Here is a 21,887-nt window from a genome sequence, read left to right on the forward strand (position 1 = left end):
CTAGACTATATATACACACTATATACACACTCACTAGACTATATATACACACTCGCTAGACTATATATACACACTATATACACACTCACTAGACTATATATACACACTATATACACACTCACTAAACTATATATACACACTCACTAGACTATATATACACACTATATACACACACACTAGACTATATATACACACTATATACACACTCACTAGACTATATATACACACTATATACACACTCACTAGATTATATATACACACTCTATACACACTCACTAGACTATATATACACACTATATACACACTCACTAGACTATATATACACACTATATACACACTCACTAGACTATATATACACACTCGCTAGACTATATATACACACTATATACACACTCACTAGACTATATATACACACTATATACACACTCACTAGACTATATATACACACTCACTAGACTATATATACACACTATATACACACACACTAGACTATATATACACACTATATACACACTCACTAGACTATATATACACACTATATACACACTCACTAGACTATATATACACACTCTATACACACTCACTAGACTATATATACACACTATATACACACTCACTAGATTATATATACACACTCTATACACACTCACTAGACTATATATACACACTATATACACACTCACTAGACTATATATACACACTCACTAGACTATATATACACACTCACTAGACTATATATACACACTCACTAGACTATATATACACACTCGCTAGACTATATATACACACTATATACACACTCACTAGACTATATATACACACTATATACACACTCACTAGACTATATATACACACTATATACACACTCACTACACTATATATACACACTCGCTAGACTATATATACACACTATATACACACTCACTAGACTATATATACACACTCACTAGACTATATATACACACTATATACACACACACTAGACTATATATACACACTATATACACACTCACTAGACTATATATACACACTATATACACACTCACTAGATTATATATACACACTCTATACACACTCACTAGACTATATATACACACTATATACACACTCACTAGACTATATATACACACTATATACACACTCACTAGACTATATATACACACTCGCTAGACTATATATACACACTATATACACACTCACTAGACTATATATACACACTATATACACACTCACTAGACTATATATACACACTCACTAGACTATATATACACACTATATACACACACACTAGACTATATATACACACTATATACACACTCACTAGACTATATATACACACTATATACACACTCACTAGACTATATATACACACTCTATACACACTCACTAGACTATATATACACACTATATACACACTCACTAGACTATATATACACACTCACTAGACTATATATACATACTCACTAGACTATATATACACACTCACTAGACTATATATACACACTCGCTAGACTATATATACACACTATATACACACTCACTAGACTATATATACACACTATATACACACTCACTAGACTATATATACACACTATATACACACTCACTAGACTATATATACACACTCGCTAGACTATATATACACACTATATACACACTCACTAGACTATATATACACACTATATACACACTCACTAGACTATATATACACACTCACTAGACTATATATACACACTATATACACACTCACTAGACTATATATACACACTCACTAGACTATATATACACACTATATACACACTCACTAGACTATATATACACACTATATACACACTCACTAGACTATATATACACACTATATACACACTCACTAGACTATATATACACACTATATACACACTCACTAGACTATATATACACACTCACTAGACTATATATACACAGTATATACACACTCACTAGACTATATATACACACTATATACACACTCACTAGACTATATATACACACTATATACACACTCACTAGACTATATATACACACTATATACACACTCACTAGACTATATATACACACTATATACACACTCACTAGTCTATATATACACACTATATACACACTCACTAGACTATATATACACACTATATACACACTCACTAGACTATATATACACACTATATACACACTCAATAGACTATATATACACACTCACTAGACTATATATACACACTATATACACACTCACTAGACTATATATACACACTATATACACACTCACTAGACTATATATACACACTATATACACACTCACTAGACTATATATACACACTATATACACACTCACTAGACTATATATACACACTCACTAGACTATATATACACACTATATACACACTCACTAGACTATATATACACACTATATACACACTCACTAGACTATATATACACACTATATACACACTCACTAGACTATATATACACACTATATACACACTCACTAGACTATATATACACACTATATACACACTCACTAGACTATATATACACACTATATACACACTCACTAGACTATATATTCACACTATATACACACTCAATAGACTATATATACACACTATATACACACTCACTAGACTATATATACACACTATATACACACTCACTAGACTATATATACACACTATATACACACTCACTAGACTATATATACACACTATATACACACTCACTAGACTATATATACACACTATATACACACTCACTAGACTATATATACACACTATATACACACTCACTAGACTATATATACACACTATATACACACTCACTAGACTATAAATACACACTATATACACACTCACTAGACTATATATACACACTATATACACACTCACTAGACTATATATACACACTATATACACACTCACTAGACTATATATACACACTATATACACACTCACTAGACTATATATACACACTATATACACACTCACTAGACTATATATACACACTATATACACACTCACTAGACTATATATACACACTATATACACACTTACTAGACTATATATACACACTATATACACACTCACTAGACTATATATACACACTATATACACACTCACTAGACTATATATACACACTCACTAGACTATATATACACACTATATACACACTCACTAGACTATATATGCACACTATATACACACTTACTAGACTATATATACACACTATATACACACTCACTAGACTATATATACACACTATATACACACTCACTAGACTGTATGTAGAAAATGCCCATGGAGTTGGTGGAATAATCCTTTAATTCATTGCCATTTACTCAGCTGGGCCAGGGGCGCTTTAATTAGGTCAGGTGGAAATGTCCGACAGATCTCAACTCCATAAAAGGAGGAAATTGCCATCGCCTGATCTCGCTGCTTTCTCTTCCTTAACTCCATCTGATCCAGAAGTTCTGTGCGTCCATGAATCCACGTAAGTCAACCGACTCTTACCTTTCATCTGAATTATCTGTGGCGATCGGGAGAGTGGGCCATTCAGTTAATGTTAATAGTTATTACCGCGGAGCGCGGCTTGGAGCGCAGCTTCAAACATATTGTGTCATGTGAATTGTCAATGATCACGGCCCTACGGATCCTCATAGGCCAATTATGCAATCGATATGGTTCATGTGTATTGAAATTAATTATATGTACACATGAAGACAATTGAAAGAGTGAAATGAGAAACGTCATTGTTGCTAACTGATTGACTTTGATAATGGGGATTATAGATTGTATAACCATTCACTGTTTGTATTCTTTCATAATTTATGATAAACAGTTACGAGCCTAAATGACTCGCGGATGATTACTATTGACTTCTTAATTAATGAACTGGACTGTTGAATTCCCTAACTTGTGTTAATAATGAATGCTATGGTTTGATCTTTGATTATGAATTTGATTGGATACATGTTATTTGTTTCCTTTGTGATGCAGCACAAACTACTGAGTAAATATACCACTTTATGGTTAAAGGAATTCCTGCCTCAGTCTCATCCATTCCTCTGTCACCTGACACGTGACCACCTGTTCACCTTCACTGTCAGTCATCCTACCTGTCCAGCTACCCACACAGATTCCACTAATCTTTCACTATATATACACACTATTTACACACTCACAAGACTATATATACACACTATATACACACTCACTAGACTATATATACACACTATATACACACTCACTAGACTATATATACACACTCACTAGACTATATATACACACTATATACACACACACTAGACTATATATATACACACTCACTAGACTATATATACACACTATATACACACTCACTAGACTATATATACACACTATTTACACACTCACTAGACTATATATACACACCCACTAGACTATATATACACACTATATACACACTCACACACACTAAACTGACACTCTCACACAAACCCACACACATTCCAATACACTACATACTCACACATGCATACTCACACACGCATAAACACACACACACACACACACACACACACACACACACACACACACGCTCATAAGTTGCTGCTGCCACTCTGTTCTATATTTTACTCCTATTGTTATCTATCCTGATAATTGTATCTATCCTGGTCACTTTACCCTGCCTTCATGAACATATCTACCTCAAATATCTTATTATTATAATCTATTCTGATACCTAGTCACTTTACCCTGCCTTCATGAACATATCTACCTCAAATACCGTATTATTATAATCTATTCTGATACCTAGTCACTTTACCCTGCCTTCATGAACATATCTACCTCAAAAACCTTATTATTACCTTTGATCTGGTACTGGTACTCCCTGTATATAGCTCCACATTGACCTGGTACTGGTACTTCCTGTATATAGCAGCACATTGATCTGGTACTGGTACTTCCTGTATATAGCTCCACATTGATCTGGTACTGGTACTCCCTGTATATAGCAGCACATTGATCTGGTACTGGTACTCCCTGTATATAGCTCCACATTGATCTGATACTGGTACTTCCTGTATATGGCTCCATTTTGATCTGGTACTGGTACTTCCTGTATATAGCAGCACACCGCTCAATTATTGTGTATTGAATTCCTCTTGTGTTACTATTTTTAATTGTATTGATTTGATTGAACCTCAGTGTAAAACCAGCTCACAGGGTTGAACCGCCAGATCAACAGCCCCCTCTAGTGTCAGCTCTCATCTAGGAAAGTCTGTGTGTTCTAAAAAATATATAATCTTTTGTTTTGTGTTTATTTGTTTTCACACATGTACAAGTGTGTATGCATTCGCATGTGTTAATTTTTTTGTTTTTTTTTATATCCCAACTCTGTCTGAAACCCCCTCAGAGAGAGGGGTCGTGGGGAAATTAGGGTCAAGTGCTTTGCTCAAGGGCACATCGACAGTTTTCTTTACCTTGTCGACTCAGGGATTCGAACAAGCAACCGTTCGGTTACTGGCCCAACACTCTAACCGTTAGGCTACGCGTGTGTGTGTGTGTGTGTGTGTGTGTGTGTCCTTCTCCCGCAGTTAACCAGGAAGCAGACAAGTGCTGATGCGTCATTTTGACTGTGACCTTGGAGTTTGACCTTTGCACCACACTTCAGGTGTCCACATTCGTATGTTCAGGTTGCTTCCAGCAGAACTCGGCTAGGTCAAACAAACGTCTGTGATTGCATATTCCCCAAAGACATTCGCTTGAAAAATTTAAACAAATTACTGTTTTTCCTTCTTGAGATACCATAGCAACAACCTACCCAGAAACACTTCCTCAAAACAGGTTGAATTAATTAAGACAAAGATAAATTAAGAAAACAGTAATTAATTTTGACGTTTATGCCGAGGAGGTATTAGTTACGCAATTTCACGTCAAACTAAGATGTTTGGTGCGGTATTTCTGAAGTGGAAAAATGTGCATGAAAACTAGTCGTCTCCCTTTGAATGACAACAAACACTTAATTGTAGAATTGGGTCCATAGTTCCAACTGCTACTAGGAATAGTAGTGTTGACCAATCGCTGACGAAGAGGTGTAGACTTCGGGTACTGAACTTTGACTTGTCTTTAAAAAAAATAAAATAAAGTGTGTCCCCGAACAGTAGAAAAAAACTGGTCGAACCTCGAAATGAACATTAGGCTCAAAACATATTGTAATCTGAGCACATAGACACAGACACTGAGCACACAGACACACACTCACGGACACTGAGCACACAGACACACACTCACGGACACTGAGCACATAGACACACACTCACAGACACTGAGCACATAGACACACACTCACGGACACTGAGCACACAGACACACACTCACGGACACTGAGCACACAGACACACACTCACGGACACTGAGCACATAGACACACACTCACAGACACTGAGCACACAGACACACACTCACGGACACTGAGCACATAGACACACACTCACAGACACTGAGCACACAGACACACACTCACAGACACTGAGCACACAGACACACACTCACGGACACTGAGCACATAGACACACACTCACAGACACTGAGCACACAGACACACACTCACGGACACTGAGCACATAGACACACACTCACAGACACTGAGCACACAGACACACACTCACAGACACTGAGCACACACACTCACAGACACACACTCACAGACACTGAGCACATAGACACAAACTCACAGACATTGAGCACACAGACACACACTTACAGCTACAGAGCACACAGACACACACTCACGGACACTGAGCACACAGACACACACTCACAGACACTGAGCACACAGACACACACTCAGACACTGAGCACACAGACACACACTCACAGACACTGAGCACACAGACACACACTCACAGACACTTAGCACACAGACACACACAATTACAGCTACAGAGCACACAGACACACACTCACAGACAATGAGCACACAGACACACACTCACAGACACTGAGCACACAGACACACACAATTACAGCTACAGAGCACACAGACACACACTCACAGACACTGAGCACACAGACACACACTCACGGACACTGAGCACACAGACACACACTCACAGACACTGAGCACACAGCCACACACAATTACAGCTACAGAGCACACAGACACACACTCACAGACAATGAGCACACAGACACACACTCACAGACACTGAGCACACAGACACACACAATTACAGCTACAGAGCACACAGACACACACTCACAGACACTGAGCACACAGAAACACACTCATGGACACTGAGCACACAGATACACACTCACAGACTGTTGTAATTTTAATGTGTTACAGAGTTAATGTTTAAGTTTATTCTTTTAGCTGTATCTAAAGATATTTCTTTAGATTTATTTGCATATGTAATTGTATTGGGTTGTGTTGAATTACGCTTTTTGACTGCAAGTCCCAGAATGCCTTGCGAGAGGAATGATAAAGAACGCGCCAATTATGTGCAGGTGCAGTTGATTTGGGCTGACTTTCCGATAGCATCTTACCTGCATTGCTCTGTACCAAAACAAAGTTGTTAAATGTAACGTGAACAAGTATTATTACTAAAAGAAGCTTTCGTATCAAACCCGACGTCCGAGTCATTACTTTGAAGTTAGTTAATCTAAAACGGACACTGAGCACACAGACACACACACACTCATGGACACTGAGCACACAGACACACACTCACGGACACTGAGCACAGAGACACACACTCACGGACACTGAGCACAGAGACACACACTCACAGACACACTCTCACAGACACTGAGCACACAGACACACACACTCACGGACACTGAGCACACAGACACTGAGCACACAGACACACACACTTAGAGCTACAGAGCACACAGACACACACTAAGACAATGAGCACATAAACACACACACCACACACTCACAGACACTGAGCACACAGACACACATGTTCTATACGGATAATTTGTTTTTCAACAGGACAATGACCCAAAACACACCTCCAGGCTGTATAAGGACTATTTGACCAAGGAGAGTGATGGAGTGCTGCATCAGATGACCTGGCCTCCACAATCACCCGACCTCAACCCAACTGAGATGGTTTGAGATGACTGCAGAGTGAAGGAAAAGTAGCCAACAAGTGCTCAGCATATGTGGGAAATCCTTCAAGACTGTTGGAAAAGCATTCCAGGTGAAACTGGTTGAGAGAATGCCAAGAGTGTGCAAAGCTGTCATCAAGGCAAAGTGTGGCTACTTTGATGAATCTAAAATCTAAAATATATTTTGATTTGTTTAAAAATGTTTGGGGTTACTACATAATTCCATGTGTGTTATTTCAAAGTTTTGATGTCTTCAATATCTTTCTACAATGTGCAATGTATTCTACAACCCTTGAATGAGTATTTGTGCAAACTTTTAACTTGTACTATATGAAATGGGTAAAACAGTGTTTAAACATGATTAAAGTGATCAGTGTTCCATTATTATAGTGACCAGTGTTCCATTATTAAAGTGACCAGTGATCCATTATTAAAGTGACCAGTGATCCATTATTAAAGGGACCAGTGTTCCATTATTAAAGTGACCAGTGTTCCATTATTAAAGTGACCAGTGTTCCATTATTAAAGTGACCAGTGATCCATTATTAAAGGGACCAGTGATCCATTATTAAAGGGACCAGTGTTCCATTATTAAAGTGACCAGTGTTCCATTATTAAAGTGACCAGTGTTCCATTATTAAAGTGACCAGTGTTCCATTATTAAAGTGACCAGTGTTCCATTATTAAAGTGACCAGTGTTCCATTATTAAAGGGACCAGTGTTCCATTATTAAAGGGACCAGTGTTCCATTATTAAAGGGACCAGTGTTCCATTATTATAGTGACCAGTGTTCCATTATTAAAGTGACCAGTGTTCCATGTATATAGCGCAGCAGCCTCTAGGGTGCAGGGTTGAGTGGCCAGGTGGTAGCTGGCTAATGACAGTGACTAAATTCAGGGCAGGGTACTGGGTGGAGGCCGGCTAGTAATATCTATTTTAATAGTCTGATGGCCTTGAGATAGAAGCTGTTTTTCAGTCTCTCGGTCCCAGCTTTGATGCACCAGTACTAACCTCGCCTTCTGGATGATAGTGAGGTGAACAGGCTGTGGCTCGGGTGGCTGAGGTCCTTGATGATCTTGGCCTTCCTGTGACATCGTGTGCTATAGATGTCCTGGAGGGCAGGCAGTGTGCCCCCCGTGATGCGTTGGGGCAGACCGCACCACCCTCTGGAGAGGGTTGCGGACGGTGCAGTTGCCGTTCCAGGCGGGTGATACAGCCCGACAGGATGCTCTCAATGGTTCATCTGTAAAAGTGTGTAAGGGTCTTAGGGGCCAAGCTGACTTTCTTCAGCCTCCTGAGGTTGAAGAGATGCTGTTGAGCCTTATTCACCACACTGTCTATATGGATGGACCATTTCAGATTGTCAGTGATGTGAACAACGTTTTTGTGTTATTTCTTACATTATTAGCCCAGAATGTATTTTTTTGCATTATTACAAACAGCTGGAAAATAACTGTTGGATATCAGAGCAGCAGTAACTCACAAGCATTTCGATTAGAAATGCGACTTTCCTGAATTCGATCCTGTGTTTGTCCCCCTTAAGGCGATTTAACTTATCCCAGAGAATGCTCCAAGAGGTATTCGGAGTGGACTTTTAGTCCAACTCAGGAGGCGCGCACACCATCCACTGCTTCCGAGTATATTACTCGCTAATGTTCAGTCTCTGGACAAGCTCAGGGCGAGGATCTCCTTCTAGAGAGACATCAGGGACAATAACATACTCTGTTTCACAGAATCCTGGCTCACCCCGTCCATACAGACAGCTGGGTTCTCAGAGTGCTTTATCTTTAATGAGCAGGCTGTGATCCCCTACTTAAGGGTGGCGTTAAGGGTGGCACCTCTGAGCTCTCGGTTTCATCTTGATATTATTCTGGAATTAGAGGAGAGGTGGAGTGGAGGAGGCTGGGTTTATGCAATCTCACTTCAAAGCTCAAATGAGCAAGACACACACACACACATAGTCTTGCGCAGCCAACCTTGTGGGGACATACAATTCAGTCCCATTCAAAATCCTATTTTCCCTAACCCCTTACCCTAAATCTTACCCTAGCTCCTAACCCTAACACTAATTCTAACCTTAACCCTAAACCCCTATAATTAGCATTTGAGCTTGTGGGAACCAATAAAATGTCCCCAGTTGGTCAAATTCTGGTTTGTTTACTATTCTTGTGGGGACTTCTGGTCCCCACAAGTATAGTTAAACACGTCCACAGTGAAGTGTGTGTGTGTGTGTGTGTGTGTGTGTGTGTGTATGCCACATCACAATCAAATCATAGCTGTGTCAGTGATGGCGGAAATGTGGTCCTCTTTTACTGTAAAAATTGAAATAGGTTTTTGTGGGATGTATTATCAAGTCTATGTTGTGTAATGTTGATGGGAGTAATTATCAAATCTTAACACGATACACAACAGAGGAAAAAGACAGAAAGTAAGCAGTATGAATGTTTATTATTATTTATTAACTTGTTTGATTAAATCCCAGTGTTGATGTACATTTGTTAATTCATCAATCAATAAATCAATCAATAAAATGTAAGTTTCTTTTACATTAACAGTTGTCACAAAGAACTTTACAGTAACCCAGCTTAGACCACAAAGAGCTTTACAGTAACCTGGCCTACACTACAAAGAGCTTTACAGTAACCCAGCTTAGACCACAAAGAGTTTTACAGTAACCCAGCTTAGACCACAAAGAGCTTTACAGTAACCCAGCTTAGACCACAAAGAGCTTTACAGTAACCCAGCTTAGACCACAAAGAGCTTTACAGTAACCCAGCTTAGACCACAGAGTTTTACAGTAACCCAGCTTAGACCACAAAGAGTTTTACAGTAACCCAGCTTAGACCACAAAGAGCTTTACAGTAACCCAGCTTAGACCACAAAGAGCTTTACAGTAACCCAGCTTAGACCACAAAGAGCTTTACAGTAACCCAGCTTAGACCACAAAGAGCTTTACAGTAACCTGGCCTACACTACAAAGAGCTTTACAGTAACCCAGCTTAGACCACAAAGAGCTTTACAGTAACCCAGCTTAGACCACAAAGAGCTTTACAGTAACCCAGCTTAGACCACAAAGAGCTTTACAGTAACCCAGCTTAGACCACAAAGAGCTTTACAGTAACCCAGCTTAGACCACAAAGAGCTTTACAGTAACCCAGCTTAGACCACAAAGAGCTTTACAGTAACCCAGCTTAGACCACAAAGAGCTTTACAGTAATCTAACAGGCTAGATCAAAATAAAAGAAAGTTAGAATACCCATAATTTCAGCACTCAACACAACCTCCAAGTTTAATAAATGAAATGCATCATTTCAGAAGAGTTTCTGTCCAACACCATCAAGTAGTCTTTTGTTGGTCAGAATTGTTTTATTCAGCAGCCTTCTGATGAGCAACAAGCAACAGATCCCACAGTACTCTAGTGGGTCAGGGAGTGACAAGGTTGTTACACTTTGGACAACACAGAGTGTGATAGCCCCAGAAGTAGATGCCCACATAACTAATCCGCATGAGAAAAATATGCAAATCCTCAAGAAACCCCAATTAAGATATTCATTGATCGACTGATTGTAGAAGTGTGGTGGTTGTTATCCCAACTAGCAGAGCGAGGACTGTAAGTGCTACAGGCTGAGCGGAATTCATAGCCCTGTTTCTGTTGCAGAGACTTCCCTCACAGCAGGACACAGAACCAGAGTCAGAACCGGAACCACACATACTCCTGGAGACACAGCCGCGAAGAGTCACAGACCGACCATTACTTGCTGTCACTACAGAGAAAATATTACATTAGATTTTTTAAAAATATTGTCAAAAACAATACAATATGAATCAAATTTACAGAGATAATTCAAATAAACCTAACATTTCTTATGACTGTATTCATTACACAAGGACCAAAGTATAGCATGAACACAACCAAACACACTAATTGTATGTACTGTACCTGTGTCATTAAGACAGTGATCCTGAACTCCCTGGCAGGTCACAGCCTGATTACAAACCTCATCTTCTGGATCGGTGCAAGAAAAACACTGAAGTCCATTGTGGGGGTCGTCTGGAGAAACAACAGGATAAGTCATGTAAGGATCAGACAACAAAAAATAATCTAATTCAACAAAGAACAATGGAGTTCAAAGTTCAGAAGAATATTTACCAGAGAAAGTGTCACTGTTGCAGCCAGATGAGTTGCAGCACGAAGAAGTGAATTGATGGAAACCGATATTCAAAGACATTTTGGGGCTTGACTGACAAAAATGGTCATCCATGCATCCCTTCACGATCCTCTCATTGATACTTGAGTTTGAAACTGAAAGGTAAAAGATAAAAAATAAAATGATTCATAACAATGGTAAGATAGTACTAGAGAAGGTATACTCAGTGCTGGATGAGACAATGCCAAGAGTGTGCAAAGCTGTCATCAAGGCAAATGGTGGCTACTTTGAAGAATCTCAAATATACAACATATTTCAATTTGTTTAACACTTGTTTGGTTACTACATGATTCCATATGTGTTATTTCATAGTTTTGTTGTCTTCACTATTATTCTACCCTTGAATGAGTAGGTGTGTCCAAACTTTTGACTAGTACTGTAAGTATTCACACCCCTGAGCCCATACTTTGTAGAAGGACCTTTGGCAGCGATTAGAGCTGTGAGTCTTTCTGGGTAAATCTCTCAGAGCTTTCCACACCTGGATAGTGCAACATTTGACCATTATGTTTTTCAAAATTCTTCAAGTTCTGTCAAATTGGTTGTTGATCTTTGCTAGATAACCATTTCCAGGTCTTGCTATAGATTTTCAAGTGGATTTAAGTCAAAACTAGCCACTCAGGAACATTCACCATCTTCTTGGTAAGCAACTCCAGTGTAGATGTGGTCTTGTGTTTTAGGTTATTGTCCTGCTGAAAGGTGAATTCATCTCCCAGTGTCTGGTGGAAAGCAGACTGAACCAGGTTTTGCTCTATGATTTTGCTTGTGCTTATCCTGAAAAACTCCCCAGTCCTTAACAATTACAAGTGTCATGACTGGCCTGTTCGGGTCAGGTTACCGTGGATCCTACAGAGATACCTCTCACACTCACCAGCGGGGGATCGAGAGGTATGGAAGTGGGAGGTTTTATGACATCCATTGTAAATCGTTGTTGACAAAAATGCACCAAAGTGTGCTTTTCTCTCATGCTTCTCTCTCTCTTTTGAAATCCCCATTTTGTGTAAAATGTGTCATATTGTGTTGGCCCGCTAGGGACCCGTGTGTTTGTGTATCTTATATTATAATTTCAGCTTGTTAGTAAATAAGTAATCAACTAAATTTGTGTGGTACGGACTTATTTAGTGGGACTCGGGTTTGTGCAGATTCCAGGATTATGCCACATTCAGAATGCGACTATAGAGGAAATTAATTAATTGGTGACTGTTGTGAAATCGATATTCTGATATTCTTTGAGTTAATTTGGAAAATAGAAACTCAACAAAGCCAAACTTTCCCATGGTGCCCCCGGTTAATGAGTTAATAATTGCCTGATTCATTTAATCACGTAATTATAAACCGTTAATCATTCGATGAGCAGCAGTCGTCACATTAATCAATACAACGTTACGACACAAGCATACGCATAACATGATGCAGCCACCACTATGCTTGAAAATACGGAGAGTGATATTCAGTAATATGTTGTATTGGATTTGCCCCAAACATTTAACTTTGTATGCTGGACAAAAATTGGACAAGAATTGCTTTGTAAATTTTTTTACAGTATTTCTTTAGTGGCATGTTGCAAATAGGGGGCATGTTTTGGATTATTTTTTTTATTCTGTACAGGCTTTCTTTCTTTTTACTCTGTCAATTAGCAACTTCAATGTTGTTGATCCATCCCCAGTTTTCTCTTATCACAGCCATCAAACTCTGTAACTGTTTGAAAGTCATCATTGGCCTCATGGTGAAATCCCTGAGCGGTTTCCTTCCTCTACGGCAACTGAGTTAGGAAGGACACCTGTACCTTTGTAGTGACTGGGTGTATTGATACACCATCCAAAGTGTAATTAATTACTTCACCATGCTTAAAGGAATATTCATTGTCTGCTGTTTTACCCATCTACTAATAGATGCTCTTCTTAGTGAGGCATTAGAAAACCTCCCTGATAACTGTTGTTGAAAAAACTCAACATTTAATCCATTTTAAATTCAGGCTGTAACACATCAAAATGTGGAAAAAGTCAAGGGGTGTGAATACTTTCTGAAGGTACTAACTCACTTATTATAATAATTAATGAAAACATAATCAATGAAAACAATTCCAGTCACAGATTTTTTGAGTTTTAACTTACCAACGTTGGGGTTGGTTGCTGTACGGTCTTTTCCCCAGCGGATATCAATGTCAACGTCCCAAATGCTAAAATGGATGCGTCCTCTGTCATTAACAACTACAATGTCAAAAGTCAAACAAAGGGGATATTTCAAAAACATGTGACAAATTAATTAATACTACTTTTACTATGTCCATTCAAATGTACAATGTAAATTATTCACGCAAGTAGTCAAAGTGCAGTCTCAAGAGGTTTTCTCTGGCTTAGATAAAATGATATGTTTAATTAATCTTACCGGAGGATTGCAGAGAGCTGCTGGAGTTTGTGGAACACACTTGTCCATCACTGCAGGTCTCCAGGGTTTGTTCTAAGCAGTGGGTGTCTGCTGGATCTTTACAGGTGAAACACTGCAGAGCGGCTGAACAAGAGACGGCTACAAGAAACATTAATGTACAGTCACCAGACCTGGGTTCAAATCATATTTAAAATTATTTTAATTACTTTCACAATTCACATACATTTCAATTTAAAATATTTGGATATGATTATTTAGAATATACAAGTGAAACGTATCGGCATGTATTACAAAATACTCAAACATACAAATATTTAAAGACTTTAAACATTTAAAAATATTTGAACCCAGGTCTGTTTGGTCCTAGTGTTATTTGAGATCACATATTTGGAAACAAGAATTTGAGAATTGTTTCAAATAGTAGGATATTTATAGGACATTTTTTGAATATACTTTCAAATACTTCTAATTTATGAAGTTTATTCGGCACCAATATTATTTGAAAATACTCAAATATACAAGAATATAAGAATTTAAATAACAAATACTTAATTACACAGGTATTTGAACCTAAGTCTGAAAGTAACACAATTGTCTTATTACACATATAACTAACCAAATGAAAGATGTAGAATATATTACCAATGCAGAGCAGCATACAAGCCAGTAAGAGAATGATGGTGTGTTTCATTCTGAGCTGAAGCAACGATTACCAGTACAACTAATGCCTGTTTCCAGGACCTTATATAATGTGTAGTCACAAAAGAGTGAAAGACAAAATGGAAAACAATAAGAATGATGTGTCAATCAATCTTTGTTTGTTCCTGGGGCATTGCAAACACAATCTACCCGGAATATTTACCACACAGACATTGTCACCATGTTAAAATCTACCTAACTCTTCGCTCCCACCCTTTTCCCAGAACCTACCAGTATATCACATTCACATTTCCTTCAGGCTCAAACAAAGACAGTTGAGAAATATGATACTGCACAGAACAAAAGCAGAATATTGCATGTCATGTTACCGTTGCATACCTTAACATGTTCCCAGTATATTCAATTGCTGAAATATTGTGTGTTTGTGCATGATGAGTATCAGTATGTGTTTCTGCATGATGAGTATCAGTATGTGTTTGTGCATGATGAGTATCAGTATGTGTTTTGAGTCATTGTTCAGGCATACAATGTGTTTTTAATCCTCTCCATACTAGGTAAAGACATTCTAAAAGACTGGACATCTATTGACTAAAAGACTGGACATCTATTGACTAAAAGACTGGACATCTATGGTCTAAAAGACTGGACATCTACGGTCTAAAAGACTGGAAACTACGGTCTAAAAGACTGGAAACTACGGTCTAAAAGACTGGACATCTATTGACTAAAAGACTGGACATCTACGGTCTAAAAGACTGGACATCTACGGTCTAAAAGACTGGACATCTACGGTCTAAAAGACTGGACATCTACGGTCTAAAAGACTGGACATCTATTGACTAAAAGACTGGACATCTATTGACTAAAAGACTGGACATCTACGGTCTAAAAGACTGGAAATCTATTGACTAAAAGACTGGACATCTATTGACTAAAAGACTGGACATCTATTGACTAAAAGACTGAACATCTACGGTCTAAAAGACTGGACATCTACGGTCTAAAAGACTGGACATCTATTGACTAAAAGACTGGACATCTACGGTCTAAAAGACTGGACATCTATTGTCTACAAGACTGGACATCTATTGACTAAAAGACTGGACATCTACGGTCTAAAAGACTGGACATCTATTGACTAAAAGACTGGACATCTACGGTCTAAAAGACTGGACATCTACGGTCTAAAAGACTGGACATCTATTGACTAAAAGACTGGACATCTACGGTCTAAAAGACTGGACATCTATTGACTAAAAGACTGGACATCTATTGACTAAAAGACTGGACATCTACGGTCTAAAAGACTGGACATCTACGGTCTAAAAGACTGGACATCTACGGTCTAAAAGACTGGACATCTACGGTCTAAAAGACTGGAAACTACGGTCTAAAAGACTGGACATCTATTGACTAAAAGACTGGACATCTACGGTCTAAAAGACTGGACATCTACGGTCTAAAAGACTGGACATCTACGGTCTAAAAGACTGGACATCTACGGTCTAAAAGACTGGACATCTACGGTCTAAAAGACTGGACATCTATTGACTAAAAGACTGGGCATCTATTGACTAAAAGACTGGACATCTACGGTCTAAAAGACTGGACATCTACGGTCTAAAAGACTGGACATCTACGGTCTAAAAGACTGGACATCTACGGTCTAAAAGACTGGACATCTACGGTCTAAAAGACTGGACATCTACGGTCTAAAAGACTGGACATCTACGGTCTAAAAGACTGGACATCTACGGTCTAAAAGACTGGACATCTATTGACTAAAAGACTGGACATCTATTGACTAAAAGACTGGACATCTATGGTCTAAAAGACTGGACATCTACGGTCTAAAAGACTGGAAACTACAGTCTAAAAGACTGGAAACTACGGTCTAAAAGACTGGACATCTATTGACTAAAAGACTGGACATCTACGGTCTAAAAGACTGGACATCTACGGTCTAAAAGACTGGACATCTACGGTCTAAAAGACTGGACATCTACGGTCTAAAAGACTGGACATCTATTGACTAAAAGACTGGACATCTACGGTCTAAAAGACTGGACATCTACGGTCTAAAAGACTGGAAACTACGGTCTAAAAGACTGGACATCTATTGACTAAAAGACTGGACATCTACGGTCTAAAAGACTGGACATCTACGGTCTAAAAGACTGGACATCTACGGTCTAAAAGACTGGACATCTACGGTCTAAAAGACTGGACATCTACGGTCTAAAAGACTGGACATCTATTGACTAAAAGACTGGGCATCTATTGACTAAAAGACTGGACATCTACGGTCTAAAAGACTGGACATCTACGGTCTAAAAGACTGGACATCTACGGTCTAAAAGACTGGACATCTACGGTCTAAAAGACTGGACATCTACGGTCTAAAAGACTGGACGTCTACGGTCTAAAAGACTGGACATCTACGGTCTAAAAGACTGGACATCTACGGTCTAAAAGACTGGACATCTATTGACTAAAAGACTGGACATCTATTGACTAAAAGACTGGACATCTATGGTCTAAAAGACTGGACATCTACGGTCTAAAAGACTGGAAACTACAGTCTAAAAGACTGGAAACTACGGTCTAAAAGACTGGACATCTATTGACTAAAAGACTGGACATCTACGGTCTAAAAGACTGGACATCTACGGTCTAAAAGACTGGACATCTACGGTCTAAAAGACTGGACATCTACGGTCTAAAAGACTGGACATCTATTGACTAAAAGACTGGACATCTACGGTCTAAAAGACTGGACATCTATTGACTAAAAGACTGGACATCTACGGTCTAAAAGACTGGACATCTATTGTCTAAAAGACTGGACATCTATTGACTAAAAGACTGGACATCTACGGTCTAAAAGACTGGACATCTATTGACTAAAAGACTGGACATCTACGGTCTAAAAGACTGGACATCTACGGTCTAAAAGACTGGACATCTATTGACTAAAAGACTGGACATCTACGGTCTAAAAGACTGGACATCTATTGACTAAAAGACTGGACATCTATTGACTAAAAGACTGGACATCTACGGTCTAAAAGACTGGACATCTACGGTCTAAAAGACTGGACATCTACTGGACATCTACGGTCTAAAAGACTGGACATCTACGGTCTAAAAGACTGGAAACTACGGTCTAAAAGACTGGACATCTATTGACTAAAAGACTGGACATCTACGGTCTAAAAGACTGGACATCTACGGTCTAAAAGACTGGACATCTACGGTCTAAAAGACTGGACATCTACGGTCTAAAAGACTGGACATCTACGGTCTAAAAGACTGGACATCTATTGACTAAAAGACTGGGCATCTATTGACTAAAAGACTGGACATCTACGGTCTAAAAGACTGGACATCTACGGTCTAAAAGACTGGACATCTACGGTCTAAAAGACTGGACATCTACGGTCTAAAAGACTGGACATCTACGGTCTAAAAGACTGGACATCTACGGTCTAAAAGACTGGACATCTACGGTCTAAAAGACTGGACATCTACGGTCTAAAAGACTGGACATCTATTGACTAAAAGACTGGACATCTATTGACTAAAAGACTGGACATCTATGGTCTAAAAGACTGGACATCTACGGTAAAAGACTGGAAACTACAGTCTAAAAGACTGGAAACTACGGTCTAAAAGACTGGACATCTATTGACTAAAAGACTGGACATCTACGGTCTAAAAGACTGGACATCTACGGTCTAAAAGACTGGACATCTACGGTCTAAAAGACTGGACATCTACGGTCTAAAAGACTGGACATCTATTGACTAAAAGACTGGACATCTATTGACTAAAAGACTGGACATCTACGGTCTAAAAGACTGGAAATCTATTGACTAAAAGACTGGACATCTATTGACTAAAAGACTGGACATCTATTGACTAAAAGACTGAACATCTACGGTCTAAAAGACTGGACATCTACGGTCTAAAAGACTGGACATCTATTGACTAAAAGACTGGACATCTACGGTCTAAAAGACTGGACATCTATTGTCTAAAAGACTGGACATCTATTGACTAAAAGACTGGACATCTACGGTCTAAAAGACTGGACATCTATTGACTAAAAGACTGGACATCTACGGTCTAAAAGACTGGACATCTACGGTCTAAAAGACTGGACATCTATTGACTAAAAGACTGGACATCTACGGTCTAAAAGACTGGACATCTATTGACTAAAAGACTGGACATCTATTGACTAAAAGACTGGACATCTACGGTCTAAAAGACTGGACATCTACGGTCTAAAAGACTGGACATCTACGGTCTAAAAGACTGGACATCTACGGTCTAAAAGACTGGAAACTACGGTCTAAAAGACTGGACATCTATTGACTAAAAGACTGGACATCTACGGTCTAAAAGACTGGACATCTACGGTCTAAAAGACTGGACATCTACGGTCTAAAAGACTGGACATCTACGGTCTAAAAGACTGGACATCTACGGTCTAAAAGACTGGACATCTATTGACTAAAAGACTGGGCATCTATTGACTAAAAGACTGGACATCTACGGTCTAAAAGACTGGACATCTACGGTCTAAAAGACTGGACATCTACGGTCTAAAAGACTGGACATCTACGGTCTAAAATACTGGACATCTACGGTCTAAAAGACTGGACATCTACGGTCTAAAAGACTGGACATCTACGGTCTAAAAGACTGGACATCTACGGTCTAAAAGACTGGACATCTACGGTCTAAAAGACTGGACATCTACGGTCTAAAAGACTGGACATCTACGGTCTAAAAGACTGGACATCTACGGTCTAAAAGACTGGACATCTATTGACTAAAAGACTGGACATCTATTGACTAAAAGACTGGACATCTACGGTCTAAAAGACTGGACATCTATTGACTAAAAGACTGGACATCTATTGACTAAAAGACTGGACATCTATTGACTAAAAGACTGGACATCTATTGACTAAAAGACTGGACATCTACGGTCTAAAAGACTGGACATCTACGGTCTAAAAGACTGGACATCTACGGTCTAAAAGACTGGAAACTACGGTCTAAAAGACTGGACATCTATTGACTAAAAGACTGGACATCTATTGACTAAAAGACTGGACATCTATTGACTAAAAGACTGGACATCTACGGTCTAAAAGACTGGACATCTACGGTCTAAAAGACTGGACATCTATTGACTAAAAGACTGGACATCTATTGACTAAAAGACTGGACATCTACGGTCTAAAAGACTGGACATCTACGGTCTAAAAGACTGGACATCTACGGTCTAAAAGACTGGAAACTACGGTCTAAAAGACTGGACATCTATTGACTAAAAGACTGGACATCTATTGACTAAAAGACTGGACATCTATTGACTAAAAGACTGGACATCTACGGTCTAAAAGACTGGACATCTACGGTCTAAAAGACTGGACATCTATTGACTAAAAGACTGGACATCTACGGTCTAAAAGACTGGACATCTATTGACTAAAAGACTGGACATCTATTGACTAAAAGACTGGACATCTACGGTCTAAAAGACTGGACATCTACGGTCTAAAAGACTGGACAACTACGGTCTAAAAGACTGGAAATCTATTGACTAAAAGACTGGACATCTACGGTCTAAAAGACTGGACATCTACGGTCTAAAAGACTGGACATCTACGGTCTAAAAGACTGGACATCTGGACCCTTCAATCAGCTCTCCTGACTCCGTGACCCTTCAGTCAGCTCTCCTCTGCCCCTGCCCTTCAGTCAGCTCTCCTCTCCCCCTGCCCTTCAGTCAGCTCTCCTGACTCCGTGACCCTTCAGTCAGCTCTCCTGACTCCGTGACCCTTCAGTCAGCTCTCCTCTCCCCCTGCCCTTCAGTCAGCTCTCCTGACTCCGTGACCCTTCAGTCAGCTCTCCTGACTTCATGAGGTAGCAACAAGATCACAGCAAACCTACCAAACAATTCAAACTCGTCACTTTACCCAGCTGTTTATTACATCTGTTCATTCAGGTTTAGATAGGAATAAAACACTGAATACCATTACTATCTACTGGATACAATTACTATCTACTGGATACCATTACTATCTACTGGATACCATTACTATCGACTGGATACCATTACTATCTACTGGATACCATTACTATCTACTGGATACCACTACTATCTACTGGATACCATTACTATCTACTGCATACCATTACAATCTACTGGATACCATTACTATCTACTGGATACCACTACTTTCTACTGGATACCATTATTATCTACTGGATACCATTACTATCTACTGGATACCACTACTATCTACTGGATGCCATTACTATCTACTGGATATCATTACTATCTACTGGATACCATTACTATCTACTGGATACCATTACTATCTACTGGATATCATTACTATCTACTGGATACCATTACTATCTACTGGATACCATTACTATATACTGGATATCATTACTATCTACTGGATACCATTACTATCTACTGGATACCATTACTATCTACTGG

At 38.9% G+C, this 21,887-nt stretch overlaps 1 protein-coding gene across 1 annotated transcript; it reads right to left on the reverse strand.

The window, feature by feature from the left end:
• Nucleotides 1-10,537: 10,537 nt before the first annotated feature.
• Nucleotides 10,538-15,436, reverse strand: LOC139383033 (urokinase plasminogen activator surface receptor-like). Its single transcript, XM_071127326.1, has 6 exons — nt 15,344-15,436; nt 14,702-14,839; nt 14,428-14,523; nt 12,259-12,411; nt 12,049-12,159; nt 10,538-11,872 (listed from the first exon to the last, which is right to left on the reverse strand). Exons 1-6 carry the CDS (start codon nt 15,390-15,392, stop codon nt 11,658-11,660), a joined length of 762 nt encoding a protein of 253 aa, XP_070983427.1. The 5' UTR covers nt 15,393-15,436; the 3' UTR covers nt 10,538-11,657.
• Nucleotides 15,437-21,887: the final 6,451 nt, after the last annotated feature.

This window comes from Oncorhynchus clarkii, chromosome 24, assembly GCF_045791955.1.
Source record: "Oncorhynchus clarkii lewisi isolate Uvic-CL-2024 chromosome 24, UVic_Ocla_1.0, whole genome shotgun sequence".
Lineage (NCBI taxonomy): Eukaryota > Metazoa > Chordata > Actinopteri > Salmoniformes > Salmonidae > Oncorhynchus > Oncorhynchus clarkii.